Genomic DNA, 20618 nt, shown 5'->3' with positions numbered 1-20618 from the left:
CCTTTAGACCTAATAGACCAAGAACCTTTCAAACGGAGATAAATTGAACTAAGGGGTAGGGCTTGTCGTTTTGTAAATGTCTGTGTCGTTTGAAGTGTCTGTTGTATGAACAGTCTGAGTCTGTTAAGCTTAAAGCAAACACAAAGCAGCACACAAAGCCTCGAATGAGATCTCACCTATAGCGCAGGTGAGCTGCGGGAGCGCGTCACGGCTGAGTGACAGCCTCATTTCAGTGTGTTCGCCTTGAAGCTGCGTTCGCCCCGCCCCTTTCGAAATTTCGTGTAGCCAATCATGCGTGTCCCCCTCAAACTATCGGGCTGAGGAGTCACGCTGCTGGAGCGAAAGGGGAAAAGACACCCGATATCACTCGCATGGCGCACGGGTAACCGGATCAGTTTTGGGCAGAAACGAGGCGGGGTGACGGACTAAAGGAATCTGAGGTGAAGAATAAAAGCAATGTCTGTTTCCTCTTGTGAAGTGACAGTGGCAGGCGAGATCAAAAAGGAAAATGTAAAGTACGCGGAGCCCCTCGAGAGCTCCACGGACAGTCGGGGGCACGTCAAACTCCTGATTCTGGACACTCCAGTGGCCAACGGGATGCTCGTCAGGCAGCAGCAGACCTCTCCTTTGGAGCGCAAGATGCCCATGGACTCTTTGTCTTCGCACACTTCACCCACAGCAGCCGCGACCTCTTTGGCTTTCTCACCGGAGCAAGTTGCATGTGTTTGCGAGGCGCTTCAGCAGGGGGGCAACGTGGATCGACTCGCCCGGTTTCTTTGGTCTCTCCCGCAGAGCGACTTACTGCGCGGGAATGAGAGTATCCTTCGCGCTCAGGCGCTGGTGGCTTTCCACCAGGCGCGTTACCAGGAGCTTTACAGCATCTTGGAGAGCCACAGTTTCAGCCCCTCATGCCACTCTGCCCTGCAGGACTTATGGTACAAAGCCCGGTACACGGAGGCGGAGAAGGCCCGCGGTAGACCACTGGGCGCAGTGGATAAATATCGCCTGCGACGTAAGTTTCCGCTGCCCCGGACCATCTGGGATGGAGAGGAGACGGTATACTGCTTCAAAGAGCGCTCCAGGAACGCGCTGAAGGACCTCTATAAGCAGAACCGGTACCCGTCCCCAGCCGAGAAAAGGAATCTGGCCAAGATCACAGGACTGTCCCTCACACAGGTCAGCAACTGGTTCAAAAACAAGAGGCAGAGAGATAGAAACCCGTCAGAGGCGCAGTCCAAAAGGTGAGAAAAACTAGAAACCCACAAACAGAAACTTTGTTCAATGAATGAATGAATAAACAGGAAAGACGTTTGTCAAGAGTTTTAATTGGTTTATTGACAAGATTGAGATGGAGGAGACGTTTTAATGCTTTTAAAAATGGTTCATTCTTGTCTGCTTGTGTTGTCACTTGTTACAAGTCTTTTTCAATTTAGACTAATCTTTAATTTATTCTTAATGACTTTGAATTACAGAGAAACAAAAACATGCATTGGTCGAAATTTTAAAAGGCAGCTTCTAAAGGTCATCCAAACATGTGCGTAAAATGTATCGCGTGAGTCATCACACCTCATGTATGTGTGTGTTTATTTTTGAGTGAGTAACTATTCAGGATCCATTGAGGCGTAAGCTTCGACCCACCACATAAATCACTTATCTTTTTACCCAGAGAGGATAGGAAAACCTCCTCTTCAGCATTCGATTTTAATACACACACACACACACAGAGAGAGAGAGAGAGAGAGAGAGAGAGGGAGAGAGGGAGAGAGAGAGAGATGCACTGGTAATACAAGGATTCACTTTGTTTTTCTCTTTGTAAACAAAGCTCCAGCGCACCTGGTTGAAGTGACCTCCCTCCAACACATATATAATTTTTCTTTTCTTTTCACAGAAAGCTGATGTCACACGTTGCTTGAAGCATCTTGATCAGGAATGTTTTTGTCATCAAGTATATTTAATCACTCACGTGAATGGGACAATTTTATAATTTACAGCTGTATTCCACAACATTAAAAAAAAAAGTTTCAGCTCTTATCCTAATAATTCATCGTTGTAATTCCAAATGTGGCAAATATGATAATATGTATAGGCCATGTCAGGCGTTTTTAACTTTTATAGACTCAGGACCCCCATTCAGAGTCTCTGCCAGATATCTCTATAACAAAGATCTGCTCGATAGCATTTTATTATTTATATTATTAACAACAACAACAACAACAACAACAAAAGTACCTTTTAAAGTGATTATTGGATTACGAGTTTAAACAGTTCAGTATATTTTAACTTATATATAAACCTTATTAAAATAAACAACGAGATAATAATTTAACAATACTGAAATATGTTTTTAAATGGAAAACCAAGGAATAGAACGGAACAGTGTTCTCGAGACGCAGTTAAAAACGCGACGCAACGGCCAAAACTCATGTACAGTCAGACAGAACGCACCTTGTGTTTAATCTCCCAAACATGTAATGACGTTATCACTAAAAAAAAAAAAAAAAAAAAAAAAAATTAAATCAAATGCCAAAATCTTTTGGCTGGCTGTGAGAAGGAACAGTTGTGGAAGTCCTGTAGGAGTCACACAGCTGCTGCAGTCATTCACTAAACGCGCCCTTCTCCTCAATCAGACGAATTTATGTTTGAACAGCTGAAGGCACTTTGAAATATAGTGGATGAATCGCGCTGTATTGTACTTTAAAATATCCGCGAAATTTAACCTTTTGTTACTGGCGACCCATCCCCGTTTGGCGAAGGGCACTGTGGTCAGAGAGCTGACCATTTGTGAAGTCATGCTGTGTTCGCGGTGTTGTGTCGCCATAGGACTTATTGCGCCAAATGGTGTGCGTGCGTAAAAAAGAGTCTGTGGTATAGACAGGATTACCGCTGACACATGAAAACTGTGATCTAGGGGGTCCCGCGGTTTGAAGTGGATACTCACTTCTCCATTTGTCTGTGCGCGCTCCCATCTACATCTTCCTGCAACTGCGTCAGCCCGCGCTCATGGACAGTTTAGCAAAGAATGAAAAGTAATAATTAATTATTCATCCACTCTTTCAGAGTACTTCATTGGTACGAGTGTTTAGCATACAATATTGCCAAAAGCATCAACCACAGTGTTAAAAAAAAATTGTAATTTCAATATGCAATAAAAAAAACATCTTTCAGTGAGTTATAGATGTTAATGGACATTTAGACTGCGTTTAAGAAAGAATTCAAATGAATGTGGTCACCTGGATTTGATCTTTTTCAGACAATTTAGAAATACTGAAAGAGGATTAAGAGTTTGTCCAAGTATTTCCCGCTTGTATTTTAAAATATATCACAGTGAAGAAGAAAGTGTGCCTGTCAACCTTACCATCGTCACAGTGAGCACAGATAACATTACAATTTGCTTCATTTGTACTTTAATTTTCCTAATGGAACAAAATGCTTTTTTTCCTAGCTTTTTATGATTTGGTTGGTTCTTGTTCAGCAGTCCTGGTCTGAAGCTGCACTCTGTTTCTGTTCATTGTACATATACATTTATGCATTTGGCAGACACTTTTATCCAAAAAGACTTACATGGCATTCAAGGTACACATCCACATTTTATCAGTTCTTGCTTTTCCTGGGAATTGAATCCATGAGTCATGACCTTGGTGTTGCTAACACTGATTTTGTAATGCCAAAGCATTCTCAGTTTGTGAAATGTTATTAGTTCAGCTGTGTGCAATAAGAAACTGTGCAAAAAAAATGAAGTAGTATTATCAATAAAAAGTGGTTAAAAAATAAATAAAATTACATTTCAATTCAAAAGCAATTCAAGAATTTAACAAGAATATTTAAAAGTATTTAAGAAGTTTACATATACCGAACACAAATCTGTTATAATGAGCTAAAGTGTAGTGAAGAGACAAAAGCTTACAACTCTCTGTCTTTCACTCTCTCTCAGTGAGTCAGATGGAAATCACAGTACGGAGGATGAGAGCAGTAAAGGTAGGGAGTCTCTGTCCCCGTGCCCAATGTCAACGTGTGCTGATGGGACCATGGGTAATGCAATTCTTCCTCTCTGCTCTGGAGCTCTGGAGGCCGGGGTCATTGTCCAGCAGGCTGGAGACAGCAGGACCTCTGTCTCGCCACCGTCCGTCATCTTTAACAGAGTCTCAGTCAACACTCCCACCTCTGTTTTCCACAACGGCACCCCTTCCTTTCTCTCCACCACAGGACATGTCCTGTTCAGTGGCATGAACTTGGGACTCCAGTCCCTAGCTTGCAGATCAACAGCAGATGTGGAGATGGATGGTACAGGACAAATTAAAGGGGTAACAGCAGATCCTGCGCTGGCGTACCCCTCATTTCACTGCAATGGGAATGGGACAGACACAGAGGTGAAAGCAGAGGATGTGAGGCAGGATGTGTCGGTCCAGGACCAGACCACGTCCATTAGCTCAGCATTCACTGTCACCCCATCCAACGGCTTGCAGCTTGAAGGTTACAACTTGGTTCCTGAAGGCAATGGGACCTCGCTACTTAGTAACAAGGTGGCACTTCCTCCCTTGCAACTCTCATCATCTTCTTCACCCTCATCAGTCACACAAGGTTAGTGAGTCTCATCAAAGATAGCCTCATTCCTATGAGCAGGATGAGAAGACACAAGTGTGTTGTGTTTCTTTTGTGTGTCAAAGACATGAAGTTCATTTTGTTCCTATTTATTAATTTATTGAAAAATACATTAGAAGTACAACTCATACACAATGACGTAAATACACTTGTTTTATGATTATCATGTTTTTAATTTCTATATTAAATATATTTAATTATTAAACATTAAATAAAGAAAAAAATGCCATGGTTATACAACTGTCCTGCTTTAAAATAATGAAATTCTTGAAAAGGAATCCTTATTAAGTGCCATAATGTATTGTTTTTGAAAGTATCTTATTTATTTGTTTATAGAAAGTTCTAAAGAACTATATTTATTTGAATTTTTTTTTTATTTTGTAACATTATAAAAGTCTTTACTGTCACCTTTAATTTAATCCATACTTGCATTATAAGTCACAAAATATGACCTTTTATGAAAGGGAAATGTTAGGTCATAAAATGTCAGAATTTTCCCCTTTTTTGTTGTGGTCATTGACCCATGAACCAAATAATAATTGAATATGAACTGTACATCCTTAATATTTGTATACCACTGAAAAAGTTGGAGAGCTTTATCCTCCCTCTCATCTTCTGTCATTTCTCATTCCTTTTTCTGTCAGGCGTTGCTGATGGCAGTTCTCCCACAGGTCTGTGCCACAACCAGGTGGAGAGACAGGACAGGCTGCAGCTGACCCCTCTTGAGTCCAGCACAGCACTCTACAGTCTAAGCTGCATTCACACACTGTCTGCCGTGAAGAAGGAACCTTTGGAGACTCCTGATAGATACCTTTACCACCTGGGTTACAGTCCTGACCCCACCCACAGCTCCCCCACCACACTTAACACCACCATTTCAACCACCCAGCAAGACTACACCACTCTCACAGTGAGCGCACCCTTACTCGCCCAAACAGACCTTACTAGTGAGTTCAGAGGTCATGATGCCCAGATGACCTCAAACCTAAATGGAGACTTCCTATGTGCAGTTTCAGAGGGAGGGAAGGGAGAGATGAGAGAAGTGGAGGATGAAGGGGGAAAACAACTGACAAAACTAAAAACAGTGCATATAGAGGAAGAGATGACTGACCTCTGAATGTGGAGAAGTGGAGAAGGAGGTAAAATACTTTTTTACAGAAAATCACAACATTATTTTGAATTATTGATTGAGGGTTTTTTTATGTTTTCAGCCTCTGAATGTTTTGTATTATTCTGAATTATTTTGGCAAATCTGTCACTTGCTTTGACTCCAGTTTGATTTGGAGAATCTATGCAAAGTCTGGAGAACATTTGGAGAACTTTTTTTTCCCCTCTTTCTCTCTATTTCCATTGTGTATAACAGGGATATTCAAACTGGGGTCCAGGGACCATCAGAGGTCCATGTGATTTTGCTAGGGGGTCCGTGGAAAAATTTACCAAAAATATAGTAATATAAATAAATTAATTACATAAATAAATAAATAAATAAATAATTGGCATCATTATTGTTTAATTCTGGCTGAAAATCCAGAGATTAATTACAATTATTTTATTTTTTGAATTATTTTATTCCTTGTTTCTCTACTTCTAACAAAACTGTTATGTAGAAAAAAGACACAAGAAACAGAGTAACATAAAATAAACTTTTATGAAAATATTTTCCAGATAATATTATAAACACAATTAAAATATATTTATATTTTTCACAGGAGAAACTGGATCTTTATACACAAACATAAGTAACTGCCTTTTGTATCTTAGGAATGGGCTCCCTTGGAAGGGAATAACCATGGGAGTCCAAGGTATCAAAAATTTTTAAAACCTCTGGTATGTAAAAGAAGAATATTTTTTTCATATTTGCCTCCATATCCCTTCCATCAATCATTTCATACTATTTTAAGTGTTTTCATGAATTTTTGAGCTACAGGTACTAGACAGCTTTTATTTTCTCTCTGTCACTCACTCTATCTCTCTTCCTCTCACACTGGGGAGTGTAGACGTATGTGTGTTTTATGAGAGTCACCTGCTAGTTTCTGCCAAGAAGAGTTGAGTTTAGCAGACAGGTGGACATCTGGTCATGTGTCATCTGAGTCAAACCCTTAAAGGTCACCCCGCTATGGAAACACACATGCACAGACACACTTTATTCCCATGCAGATTTAAAATGCTAAATCCATGACAATATTTGTGGCATTGTCATAGTCATTACATTGCCTACAGCTTCCGATTACATTAATAATAGGCAAATAATATGCATTGTAGACAAACAACACCAATATCAATACAAATACAAAATGTTTGCTTATACAAATTAAGGGATGAGTCAGAATGGTTGGTAATCGACTGCTTGTCACAGATGCTGTAACAGATGTTGTACGACTGTCAAAGTTTAGGTTTAGTTTATTATCTGTGCACAAAATATGCTAAGAACTACTTGTTTAATTTGAGATGCAAACCGTTTTGAGACCAAAATATGGGTAACTTAAAACTTCAGGTCATTTAAAATAGTGAAAGCAATTGTTTTCCTAAAGGATTTGATTAAACTCACCATCCGTGTTTTGCAATGAACCATCCCTGCAAGCATACAATGAGAATTTTCTGTCAAACCTGAATATCACCTAAAAAGCAATAGTAAGCAATAAGAAAAATCAAGCTTTTAATTTATACTGTATATTAAACTAAAAACATCTGAAAATATATTAAAAAGACTTGTCAGAACAGTTGTAAATGTAAAAAATAATATATGATTGTGTATGTGTGTGAGTTTGTATATGGAAGAGTCTGTGTGTGCATTTACAGTTGGTTTTTTTTTTCCAGTTTGTTCTTTGTTTGTGCCTTCTTGCTTTCTTAAACTCAGCACTTAGTTGGTCTTCAGGTTCCCTGTTTTTTTTTTTTTTTATTATTGTTATTGGTGCTGGTTTGACATCTGCAGTATTTAACTCCATGATGAAAGCTATGCAGCCATTCTGGGAATGAGAAATGATTTTAAAAAATGACAGATAATGAATGAAAAGTTTCCTAAAGGGTTATACGAAATTAAAAGGATATAGGTGCAAAATGAGCTAATGTATGGCTGTAAATGTATGAGCAAAAAGCAAAACAGCCTTGTGAATAATATTTTAGCATGAACAAAAATGTTCAAGTTATGATATATTTTTCTAAAAAAAAAAAAAAAAGAAGAAGAAGAAGCACAAAGTGTGATTCATTAAAAATTTATACTGGAAAAACAGCCTCAATCGAGTGATTTCATTCATGACTGAAAGATGTTGTAAACTTTCGACATAGATTTGTTTGCATTTACGTGTTATGTCTACAGAGGATGTTAAATATTCAGACGGACAGGAAACATGCGAATAAAAAGATTTAAGTAGCCAGGGAGGGGAGGGAAACAGAGACCTGATACAAAAAGGCCAGGCAGGGTGCTGGAAAATCAGCAGTGATCGTTTGCACATGCCTGGTGGTCTGGAGCTTGTTAGCAAGCTGCTCTTGTCTCAGACTCCTAAATTCAAATAAACAGGAGGGCGATTTCTGGAGGCCCTGCCGTCTCCTGTTTTAGGGCGGTGGGGTATCCAGAAGGAGGTAGAGAAACAGCCAGATAAATTCTCTCTGATTTGTAAATGACTCTTACAGATGGCATTGTGTGAATCTAAGACACAATGCTTCTGGATTAAAGGAATAGTTAACCCTGAAATTAAAGTTTTCTTACCTTTGCATCCACGCTCATCAGTGGATCTTCTGCAGTGAATGGGTGCTGTCAGAATGAGAGTCCAAACAGCTGATAAAAACATCACAATAATTCACAAGTAACCCACACAACTCCAGTCCATCAAGTAATGTATTTTGAAGTGGAAAGCTGCATGTTTGAAAGAAAACGTTGATAAACTGTTAAACCATTGTTTCTGGTTAAAATATACCAGTCCATAATCCATAATAACAATTCCTCCACTTAAAAAGTCCATCCCATGTTGTCCTCTCACTTCAAAATCCACTAACATATGCATTTAGTTGCTTGTGCTGAACAATTTAAAGTTAAAAATCTCTTAATGGTGGATTTATTACACACATCCAACTTTTCACTTCACAAAAGCCATCTCAATTACTTGTGATGTTTTTATCCACTTTTTGGCACCCATTCACTGCAGAGGATCCATTGGTGAGCAAGTGGTGTAATGCTAAATTTCTCCAAATCTGTTCTGATGAAGAAACAAACTCATCTAATTCTTGGATGGTCTGAGGGTGAGTACATTCTCAGCAAATTTTCTTTTCTGGGTGACCACAAAAACTCAAGCTAACCAGCCAAGCAATTTCAGGTCCCAAAGTTTTTCTCTGAAATTTAGCTGAAATAACTATTTTGGATGCCAAACAAAACTGAATATACAATCATCTTAGCAATACTGCTGGAAGTCTTTTAGCATTGTAGTTCATGACTCCTTTAGGGAAAAACAGGACAGGACAAAAGAACAAGAGAGATAATTGGAACAGATTGTATGAAGAAAGGAAATAGGAGCATTGTCATCTGTTCCCAAACAGTCTACGTGATGCTGTTGACATGAGAGATGGCCAGGTATCAGATAACACCAGCTCAAAAAAATAACACTGTGAGAAAAAAGAGTGTTGGTAAGAGTTTATAATGTGTGCTGATTCTGTTTTTGTGCAATGGTTTTATGTCATATTTTGTCATTAACAACATGCAAATAAAAATGTGATGGTGATTGAAACCACTCAAACATACCTCACACTGAGCAACAATAAGAAGCGGTAATAAAAAAATATGAACCTCTCACACTGAGCCTTATTAAAAACTATGACCTTTCACCTTTTGGGGTTTGAAAGGAGGGGTGCTTAACCCTTAATAGCAAACAGAGCTGGATTTGTAACCTGAACCTCCCCCCACGCCCCCACTAATGAGAGGTCAAAGGGCACACGCTGCTCCTCGGCTGTGTTTCATACCTGTGTGTGTGTGTGTGTGTGTGTGTGTGTGTGTGTGTGTGTGTGTGTGTGTGTGTGTGTGTGTGTGTGTGTGTGTGTGTGTGTGTTTCATTTACTGGTGAGGTTTTGATTATATATATGATCCAGACCTACTGTGTGAGTTTGTAAGTGTGAATGTGCAAATGTAAATTTAGAGTGCCAGATATACTTGCAGACAAGGGAATGTGAATACCGGCATTTATTTGAAGCATTTTCCCTCAGTTTGAACTCTAAAGCTTGCACTGAACAGATCAGTTCCAGGAGATGTGCATAAATGCTGGTAAACTAAATAAGAAGTTGAACTTGAATTAAAACTGTCTTCCCATAAACCTAAATAACATCAAATTGTTTCATCAATCTTTCATTCTTTGCCTTCTGGGATATGAGGCTGTCATTCATCTTTACTGAACACTGACCTCTGCAGACTTACACAATTTCTTTGGTATGCCTGCCAAGAGAGAGGGAAGAAGAGGTACAGGGATGATACATACAACAAGTACAACAAGTTTTGTGCAGTTACAGGCCACTAGTAGTTTTCAGATAAACAAAGTGTGTTTCTGTAAACAGCTACAGATTCAACTGGGCAACATTTCAAAAGGATGCAAAAGCATTTCTAGGGTAATATGGGGGTAGGGTTATTCTGGAGTAATTATAATTATTTTTAAATAATTATTTTAAAATAAAAATATTGAAAGTATAAGGTACATCTTTAGATAAATGTGTTTGTGTAATTGAATGGCACAGGTTGTTAAAATAAGAGGATGTTAAGAGGATGCAAGGATTTCAGTGAAACACACACACATACATAAGGGTTAATCTCTGCCCCCTGGTGAAACAGGACCACAGAGGGAGAAAGCAGCTTTTTTTCATTACTTCTTCTGTCCGCCCACACACACCACTCTGTACGAGTGCGGGACAGACATTATTCTTCAATTAATTCAATGGTATTTTATCTTGTCGTTCCAGATTCTGAGCTGAAACCACATCTGCACTGCATAGAAGAACATAAGAACAAGACAGAATTACAGTACTTAACAAACAAAAATAGTTTATTAATAAAGAGTAGGAAATAGATTATAGCCTATATATTTTACACGGCGCTTCTTATAAACTTAATTTGTCCGTTTGTGGGAAAAGCGGATAGATGTCACTGCCTGGCGCCCTCTTCCTGTATACGAATATATGACACTTTGAGTCTGCAGATTGCCAGACTGACAAGTTGTATTTGGATCATTGTACAAGTAATATACATATTTTAGAACTATTGGCATTAAGAAAAAAAAAATCTAAATTCTAAAACAACCCCTACTACATGTTTGAGTAATATTTATTAATTATTATTATTATTATTGTTATTAATACTTATGAATATCAATATATAAATACTATCAATATTATTAATATGTTTAATTATTTTCTTTCTAATTGTAATCTTACAAAAGTAAGATGTGTAAATCAATAATCCAATTCGAATTTAATTTTAAATGTCATCTTCTCTCATCGCCTGATTGTTTTATATAATCCTTAAATGACGCAAACCTTAAAACACATAATTATTTTAAGGACAACGGAGACTGATTGTACTGTAGCCTACTGTAAAATGTTATCGTTACAACAACAACATTTTTGTTTCCATCCATTTATCTTATTCACCGTAGTTTATGTAGGCCTAGCCTAGTTTCTGCTGTATTTTAAATGTTGCTTAAGTTAATCAGTAATTAAATTCAAGTGCAAAAAAGGGCAATGAGATTATCATTGCAGGCTGTGACTGATACCTTAAAAAATTTAATCAGGAACTACATGTACAGTTTTCCACTTTAGTGATTTAAAACTGTTAAATCTGTTTTCTTCGATTTGGCTATGCTATTGTTGTTTTCGCATATTCAAATCAGAAGCAAGCAAACCATTCAAATAATCTCAGCTCAGTTTATGTGCAAGAATAATAAAAGTAAACTATAATGTAGTTTTGAAGGTTTTTGACGTTCTACGTAATAAATCAAGCCACAATATAAACATGTAGTGAGTATGACTGTTGACATCCCATTGAGCCCCACCCCAGTCGGTTAAAACTGTTGCTCCGCCCCTGTCAGGTCTGAAAATAAAACAAATGCAACCAAATCATGTTTAAAGTGCAATCAACAATGCAACTCTTACTGAAAAAAATTGTTGCTGTTTAAAACGAATTAAAAAGAAAAAAAAAACTCCAGTAGTCAATATTATTTTAAAACTTGACCTGGTGACAGTAGTACTGGATGGCTTTTTATCTCTCAAGAGGCTGCAACAACGTCTAATTAGCGGTGGATTCTCCTCCACTCAGTCTTTCATTTACACCTCACAGAAAACTCATAAACACACACTCAGTGAAAAGAAAACAGTTTACACCTTCACAGTGGTGGAGTGCGGACTACTTAACATGAAATACAGTGACGTTTATGTTGCACTTATTGGGATGTTTTGTGTGGGTGTGTGTGCGTGTGTGCGCGTGTGCGTCTGTCCTCACCCTGTGTCTTCACAGTAGAGCCCTTTTGGTTGCGGCGTGTCTATGAGCTCGCGCGCTTCTGTTGGTCCGTAAAACATCTTGAAATGATTATGATCTGAGAGCGGGCACGCCGCCGTGCTGGGGGCTGGTAGACGATCGGGAGGATCTGGTGTGGGATGGAGGAGGGTGCATTGTGCTGATCATACCGTAACCTGAGCTGCCATCGGCCCATGTACTGTTCAGGACAGAAAAGACAGAAAGTTTTAGGCACAAATTGGTTAGAAATTTAAGAACAGGCTATATTCGTGCACAACATAGAATTGGTACTAATACGGGTCACACTTCACATTATGCTGTGCATTTATAAAAGCAATTAATACTAATTGTCCTTATACATTAATTTGTGACAAATATAGCTGTTTGCAAAAACAAGGTGTGAAGTGACAAAAATGCAATATATATAGGCCTATATGAGTTTTGTGTTAATGACTTCAGCAGCAGAAGCTCATATTTATTAATTATTTACAATTCTGATTCTGGTAGAATATTTAGATGAAGTAGATTATTCTAAAATATAACATCTGCTTGTTGAGTAAACCATGTTTGTTCAATGGCATTAATAAACCATTAAGAAAAAAGAGAGGGGCGCAGACAATCGATTGATTGTTTTTACAGGTGTTGAGAGGCCAATTAAAGATTACGCTGATACTAATTAGCATTAGGGAATATTTAAGGTCCAAAATCCTCACATCGAGTGGAAAAAAAAAATAGTGGAATATTTTTCCAAAAAATAAAATAACCTCAGGCGGGCCAGCTGGATTTCCCGGTGTCATGTTACGGATATCTTCAGAGATAAAGAGCTGTGACCGGGAGACTAAGAGCTCCTCGAGCTCACAAGTTATTCGCTAATGGATCGGTTTAGTGTTTCAGACCCAGCTTAGAAAACCACAAGGACCAAATGCTCCAACGGCGGGGCGTTTTCAACAGGATGAATTTATTAATATAGGCTACACTGCTAAAATAAAGATTATTTAATGGATCATATTCAGCTAAAAAAAAAAAAAAAAAATATTAACAACAGAAAACAAACAATAAAATGTATGGTGTTCTTGAGTTTCTATGTGGTTCTTTGGAGATTAAAGAAGTTCTTGACATTTCAGTAAGGTTCTTACTGGAAACATTTTACATTTTTGGGGACATTCTTAAGAGGGCAGGCCATATAACTATTATATACAGTTCATACACAAGATAACTGACAGAAATAAAGTCGATGTAGATTTAAATACATTCAATTATAGTCGATATAATTAGATCCATCAATAAAATAAGATTATTCTCTCTCAAGGTCAAGTAAGTTCAACTGGCAGAAATAAGAGCTCATGTAATTCCCGTATTTCATTCATTCATTTTGACGTGCCATTTCTTATCAACTCATGTAAGGAAATATTTGCACATTTATGAATCATTATAGGTACTGTATAATTTATTAATTCGCAACACGAAGTCAAGAATAATTTATTAGAATACCACAGCCTACTTAATACTTAATTTCTGCGATGTGTCACTGAATCACATTAAAAATATTCAGAAACGTATGTTTTTCTGCACCTCCCGTTTAGTGTATTTGACACACTCTTGAATCTGTCCTCACACGTCCACGCAATTAATAAGCTGTGAAAATGCCACCTAATTAGGAACACACGGTGGTCTTGTTTTTTTTTTTTTTTTTTTTTTTTTTTGAGGGGAGGGGGTGGTGATATGATAAATTAAATAGCTAGAATGGCTTTAACTCAAAGCACTAGTACAAATAATTATAAGTGAAATATAGAAAATATGATAGTATTGAGAAAAACGGAAGGCGATGTAAATGCTGCATGCAAGGCTGTGGAGGTGCTTGTGATAATTTAATAATTGTTTAGTAGCAACTGCAGTGTGTGTGTGTGTGTGTGTGTGTGTGTGTGTGTGTGTGTGTGTGTGTGTGTGTGTGTGTGTGTGTGTGTGTGTGTTCAAGGTCTCCAGTTTCAGGCCTTGACGTCCGTCCTCCGGGGAGGAAACGGAATGGATCTGTAGATGCAGTTCTGCTCTGCTGGCCGGTTTCAGAACAGACCGGGGCGAGCTAATCACGGAATGACGCTGTACTGGATTTCTCTGTCATATATCCATACAGACAAACCGCATCCGAATCTCGCGTGCCAACCCAGAGGGTGACAGTGGTGCCACACCGGCTGACAGGCGGTTACTAAAATTGGAGCTGCATCAACAGATAAACGTGGCACGGGGATTTTTGTCTGAGAACTCATTAGAGAGGAATACCAACAGAGCCTCGGATTAGCAGGATATTACGTGGTGGATTGCATCGGGCCGCAATGTCAATCTTGCCCTCTTTCGGCTTTACGCAGGAGCAGGTCGCGTGCGTCTGCGAGGTGCTGCAGCAGGGTGGGAATCTGGAGAGGCTCGGACGTTTCCTTTGGTCCCTACCAGCCTGTGACCATCTTCACAAGAACGAATCCGTGCTGAAAGCGAAGGCCGTGGTGGCATTCCACCGGGGAAACTTCCGTGAGCTCTACAAGATCCTGGAGAGCCACCAGTTCGCCGCGCACAACCACCCCAAGCTGCAGCAGCTGTGGCTGAAGGCGCATTACGTGGAGGCTGAAAAGTTGCGGGGCCGCCCGCTAGGCGCTGTGGGCAAATACCGTGTGCGTAGAAAATTTCCTCTGCCCCGTACGATCTGGGACGGTGAGGAGACCAGTTACTGCTTTAAGGAGAAGTCGCGGGGCGTGCTGCGTGAATGGTACACGCACAATCCTTATCCATCTCCACGGGAGAAGAGGGAGCTGGCGGAGGCAACGGGACTGACCACCACACAGGTCAGCAACTGGTTTAAAAACAGGAGGCAGAGAGACCGGGCATCTGAGGCAAAAGAGAGGTGAGATATAGGCTAATAATAATAATAATACCACACACACACACACACACACACACACACGCATATGTGTGTGTGTGTGTGTGTGTGTGTGTGTGTGTGTGTGTGTGTGTGTGTGTGTGTGTGTGTGTGTGTGTGTGTTTGAGAGTAAGCGAACTGATATGCAGGAAATAAAGTTTCCAAAAATTAACGCGCAAAATTAGCGTTGATTATTGCAGTCATTGGCAGAGAGAACAACAATAGGTTTGGTTTTTATCGTTATATCAGAAATATTATATTGTCACTCAGATTTAACTGTAAATACGAATCTAAGCAACATCAAGTTAAACTAATTTTATAGTTAGTATATTTGTCATTTATAATTTAATACTTTATATATTTCCTATTTTTAATTTTATAATTCGGTTAAGATTTCTTAAAGTCCTTTTTTCTCTAACGAACGAAACAATAAAAGCAGAAGACGAGGGGCAGATTTTTCTTACTGTAGTGAGAATTTATTTAGGCCTGTATTCATATAATTTAATTGCAGATTTTAAATGTTGGAGTTAATATAATGTTGGTTTACTTTGAATGATATTCTCTAAAATTCTCTCGTTTTTCTATATTAAATCTGTGATGACAGTTACCTTTTCAGTCATCTTGACATAACAGACGACGCTTGCTGTGTGAACAGTTATATATTTTTTTATTGTGTTAAAACCATAAAGTAAATTTAAAGCATTAATTTTTCTTTAGCTGATGTAATAATTATTTTAAGATTAAACTATTTTGAAACCATAACACTAGGCCTTTATGTTAAAGTATATCACTTTCTTAAAGGCTACTATTTAGCCTAATTCTAGGCCTATAACATGTCAGTTATATGTATGTTAAAAATGTAATATTCACCCAACAGAGAAAACAGCGAGAACAGCGGCGTTGGCGGTAAGCAGAGCCAGCGGTCTCCGTTCGACGGAGTGAAGTCGCTCATGTCCAGCTCGGAAGATGAGTTCACTCCGCCGCAGAGTCCCGAGCACAACCCCGTGCTGCTACTACAGGGGAACATGAACAATCCCGGGGCTCCAGCATACCCAATGCCCGGCCTCGGTGCGCAACGTTCGGTGCATAACATGCAAGGACATCCGCATCAGATCCAGGATTCACTGTTGGGATCTCTAACATCCAGCCTTGTGGATTTAGGATCTTAGGACGTCTCGTTCACATTTTAAGCGACAAGACTTAAAAACATAAATAACCAATATGTACGGTGTTACTGCATATTCTTATGACACAGAGGACGCTTGCTGAAATAAACTATTATTGTGCAAATTATTAGAAAAAGAGAGAAAATCAAAAGAGCTTCTCTGAGATTTTGGAATTTTGGCGGACAAGTGCGTACATTTTGTAAAACGTGAGGCCAATATTTAAGAATATTCATTTGATGCATAAAACTTTAATAATTTATGATGTTTTAATCAAGGATTAATTTATAGAAATTGTTCTGTATTGGACTACGAAAAGCAGGGATTTTTAATGAGAAAATCATTGGCTTCAAACATCTTTATCTAAACTCTATGGAAACTTTGTTTCGTTCTTTTTTATTTAGTTTAAATGTATGTAGCACTACATTTAATTTGTAGCTTTTTTAAACACATTATTGTCCACATTTTCACGTCAATTCAGCGCTTTGAGCATTTATGTTTTACATGGAAAAGCCTGTTAACCAAAATAAAGAAAATCAGGAAACCACAATAAATAAACACAAAGGCTCAAAATAACAAAAATATGCCAATCCACGTGACGCGTCCGAGCCGGAAGAGGGCATGCGCGTGAAAAATGAGAACGCCAGAAACATAAACAAGAAAAATCGCCCCTTATGCAGAGGGCAGAGAGACGCCAAGAGGCGCCAGGCTGCGCGCAGGGCCGAGTTTGACTTTTTGACCATTGTTCAGTAAAACGAAATATAAAAAAGGCCAAACCGGACACATGAAATCACTTTAAGCCTTGTAACTATAGGTTTGATAAACATTTATTAGTTCATTACGCTGACCGACTTCACAAAAATTAGAAAATGGAGACAGAGGGAGAAAGGGGGAGTATTGCTAATTTTTTTCTGTTTGTTATGTCAGTTCTGGGCCACTGAAAATTGACACGATCCACAAGAGCCGCTCTAAAGACCCTCCACCCAAAACGCCTCGTCCACACCATAAGACTACAAAACATTGTCAACCCAATTGTGAACTTTTGTTTCTTTTTAGCGAAAACTCCAGACACTGACAAGCAAATGAAATTTTCTACATTTCCAGCTCCGCGTATGAAAACCAACATTTCTGGAATATTCGGCAGTGTGATCAACATGAATTCGCCTCTTTCTGTCTCTTTTACGTCGATAGTCTCGTGTCAGTGTAAATGGATTTGAACAGAGAGCGCAGAGGGTTTCCGGGCCCTAATTAGAACCATTCTCCTCGTTTAGAGGGGCTTGATTGCAGGAATGAGGGGGACACCCTTCCAGCCTGGAGCCACAGGGTGCTGCACAACAATCTATCTATCTATCTAAAGCATATTCAATATTCACTGTCCCTTTTAACAATACATAAACACAGGCGATTTTTAAAATACCTTTAGGATTGGTAATAAATATCATATCATGCCTGACTTAAACTGAGGAACTCATTCTTCCCCCAAAAAGGCAAATGCTGGGCATGAAAGTCAGCTGTGGTTTTAATCAACAGTCTAATTATATTTTGCACATATAAACATTCCTTACATCTGCTTTCCTCATATTGGTAATTGAGAAATTCAAATAGCAAAATGGTTTCTTTTGATTTTTCTGCTGATGTGGCCAGCTCTGTGTTTTGTCAACCATTTGGTAGACCATAGATTGGTAAAAAGAGTATGAATCAGCTTTGATTTGTTCATGATAATCAAACCCCTGCCAAAGTGTCATTATTAAACATCTTTTTGTTTAATTTGTCACATTGAAGTTTCTTTCACATTGAGAACATAGGATAAAAAGCATCCTTACATTCTTACACAATAAATCTCAAACAATCGATTGAGGTACATTCTTTTTTCATCAAAGGTCAGAAATTTTTTTTCACATTGCGTATTGGTTAGATTATGATGTCATAAGTGTTGTTACTGTTCTCTGGCACAGACAAAATGCTGTGAAATACTTCTGGTGGCAAACCTGTATCTGACAGTCAATCTCACACACTAGGATCTGTTTGTCAGATAGCTTCACCTGCCCAGGTTGTCACTCATCCAGAACTCTCAAGGAAACTGACCCTTAAATGGGTTTTTGGGGGAGGGGGGCCGCACTGAAGGAGCTTTTAAAGTGAGTCTCAAGAGAGCCAGAAGAGGGGTATTTTGTTACCAATGATGCATGGACCTGACAACACTTCAGCCAGCCAGACCCCCGACAAAGACTAACATGTGTTTGTGGGAAAGGGATATGGGCGATACATCAGTTTTGAAATACACTTTTCTGAAGGTCACTGAAACTGAAGCAGTCATTTCTCACTTACAGTAAGCAGGACACACACACATACACACACACATCTCAGAGATAAGATCAGGCTTATATTAAATATCTAACAAGAGGAACTGCATCTGTAGAAACTTGCATTTGCATTTTTGTCTCTCAAATGAAACAAAAAATAATAATTTAAATGTTTTAGGTTTGAAACGTATTTTCATATTTGTACATATGTTTTATTTTATATCCCTTTTAATTTTTACTTTGCCCTTTTCTTCTGTTAAATAAATACATTACACAAACATAAAATATTTAATAACAACACTAATAATAATAAAAATACATTTAATAATGTTACAAAAAAATTATTTGAATTTTGTTCTTCAAAATTTCTTCATAGCATCTTATATTAAAAAGATGCATCTTTAAAAACAAGGCCTGTCGAAAAAAAGAATTCATTTTGGCAGCTCTTTCTGGGTTGGAAGCATAAAGCCAAAGTTTCACTCCCCAGAGAGAGGGAGAGAGAGAACAGGATAAAACTCTAGATGGCTCCATTAAAGAAAAAACTCAGGAAATGAAAACAGAAATATGATAGCTTCCTGTTTTTCATTGGGACTTGGAGCATTCTCTTTTTGGGGTATAATTACGACAATGAGATCAGTGTGATATAGTTCAAAACCTTAGACACACACACACACACACCCTCATCTTGTAGTGTAATCCAGGTTTCTCTGGCGTGCTGCTGCTGGCTGACATTCCGGTGGCATTTTTTTTTTCTTTTTTCTTTTTGTCTTCCTGGATCGCAGTGATCTAAATTCACATTGATTATGGAATTCCGGTGAAGTCCAGATATCAGCGGGAGAATTGGACAAACTACACAAAACAGTTTCCCAACAGGCATTACAAAAGGGCTTCTCTTCTTTTCTCTTTTCTTATCTTTTTCTTCCCTTCTTACTTTACTCTTTGGCTATGTGAACATTTCTGTGATTAATTATGTAGCTAGTTATTTAATTCAAACAGCATCATAATTAAACATCAACATACAAAATTTCAATGAAGAGACTGATCAATTTTCCTGATAAAACAGGAGGGAATTCAAGAGTATCCGTACACACACTTTTCTCTTATTTGTCCATAACCCATGTCTTGTACACTTTGTTTTGCTAACACAATGGCTCTGTGGTCTTGACTCATTATCTCATTAGCAGGAGCTGGAAAGAATCATAATTACTGTGGTGCAGGGTTATTTACCACAGTGTTTCTTCTGCCCTCTGGTGGTTATGTTAAGCACCACAAAGCATCAGAGAGCAGTGTTTAGACTTTTGTTGTTCTACTCAAAGAAAACAACAGATTACATATAAAAAAAAATAATATTTGTTCTGGTGACAGAAGCTTCTACTTCTACTAAATATATAGTAGAAACTTAATTTTCTGTAAAGCTGCTTTGAAACAATTTGTATTGTGAAAAGCGCTATACAAATAAACTTGAAAACTTGAAGCTTCCAGTATGCAGCAACAACACGCAGATAGTAATAAAGATATGTGAATTAAATACACACACACACACGCAATTTTTATGGTAGGTTTATTTTAACAAATAGAGACAGAATATCAACCAATACGTCCAGAAAAAAACACATTATATAAAGGTTATGAACTGATTTGCATTTCAGTGAGTGAAATAAGTATTTGATCCCATACCAACCAGCAAGAATTCTGGCTCCCACAGATTGGTTATGTGCCCATGTGGACCATCCTGTCACTTTAAGAAGTTCCTCCTAATGTCAGCTTGTTAGGTGTATAAGACACTTGTCCACACAATCTGTATCTTCCATTCCAACCTCTCCCACCACCATGGGCATGACCAAAGAGCTGTCAAAGGATGTCAGAGACAAGATTGTAGATCTGCACAAGGCTGGAATGGACTACAAGACCTTCAGCAAGAAGCTTGGTGAGAAGGAGACAGCTGTTGGTGCTATTATTCGGAAATGGAAGAAATACAAAACAACTATCAATCGGCCTTGGTCTGGAGCTCCATGCAAGATCTTGCCTCATGGGGTAAAGAAGATGATCATAAGAAAGGTGAGGGATCAGCCCCAAACTACATGGGAGGAGCTTATTAATGATCTTCAGGCAGTTGGGACCACAGTCACCAAGCAAAACATTGGTAACACACTACGCCACAATGGACT

General features: G+C 38.5%; 2 protein-coding genes across 2 annotated transcripts; both read left to right on the top strand.

The window, feature by feature from the left end:
- The first annotated feature begins 208 nt into the window (after positions 1-208).
- Positions 209-8723, top strand: LOC109113525 (homeobox protein SIX4-like). Its single transcript, XM_019126326.2, has 3 exons — positions 209-1241; positions 3932-4578; positions 5244-8723. Exons 1-3 carry the CDS (start codon positions 457-459, stop codon positions 5714-5716), a joined length of 1905 nt encoding a protein of 634 aa, XP_018981871.2. The 5' UTR covers positions 209-456; the 3' UTR covers positions 5717-8723.
- A 5339-nt stretch (positions 8724-14062) lies between these two features.
- Positions 14063-18582, top strand: LOC109089334 (homeobox protein six1a-like). The gene is made up of 2 exons (XM_042769158.1): positions 14063-14972; positions 15865-18582. Exons 1-2 carry the CDS (start codon positions 14413-14415, stop codon positions 16154-16156), a joined length of 852 nt encoding a protein of 283 aa, XP_042625092.1. The 5' UTR covers positions 14063-14412; the 3' UTR covers positions 16157-18582.
- The last annotated feature ends 2036 nt before the right edge of the window (positions 18583-20618 follow it).

This window comes from Cyprinus carpio, chromosome A13, assembly GCF_018340385.1.
Source record: "Cyprinus carpio isolate SPL01 chromosome A13, ASM1834038v1, whole genome shotgun sequence".
In the NCBI taxonomy this organism is placed as follows: Eukaryota; Metazoa; Chordata; class Actinopteri; order Cypriniformes; family Cyprinidae; genus Cyprinus; species Cyprinus carpio.
The sequence above is the reverse complement of the archived record's forward strand: the minus strand, read 5'-3'. Positions and strand labels throughout refer to the sequence as shown.

What these genes read in the sequence shown, in the direction of transcription:
- LOC109113525 (XM_019126326.2), top strand. Translation starts at nt 457, where the DNA reads ATGTCTGTTTCCTCTTGTGAAGTGACAGTGGCAGGCGAGATCAAAAAG. An exon ending in TCAGAGGCGCAGTCCAAAAG is followed by an intron (nt 1,242 to 3,931) that starts GTGAGAAAAACT and finishes ACTCTCTCTCAG; the next exon opens with TGAGTCAGATGGAAATCACA. An exon ending in ACCCTCATCAGTCACACAAG is followed by an intron (nt 4,579 to 5,243) that starts GTTAGTGAGTCT and finishes TTTTTCTGTCAG; the next exon opens with GCGTTGCTGATGGCAGTTCT.
- LOC109089334 (XM_042769158.1), top strand. Translation starts at nt 14,413, where the DNA reads ATGTCAATCTTGCCCTCTTTCGGCTTTACGCAGGAGCAGGTCGCGTGC. An exon ending in GCATCTGAGGCAAAAGAGAG is followed by an intron (nt 14,973 to 15,864) that starts GTGAGATATAGG and finishes TTCACCCAACAG; the next exon opens with AGAAAACAGCGAGAACAGCG.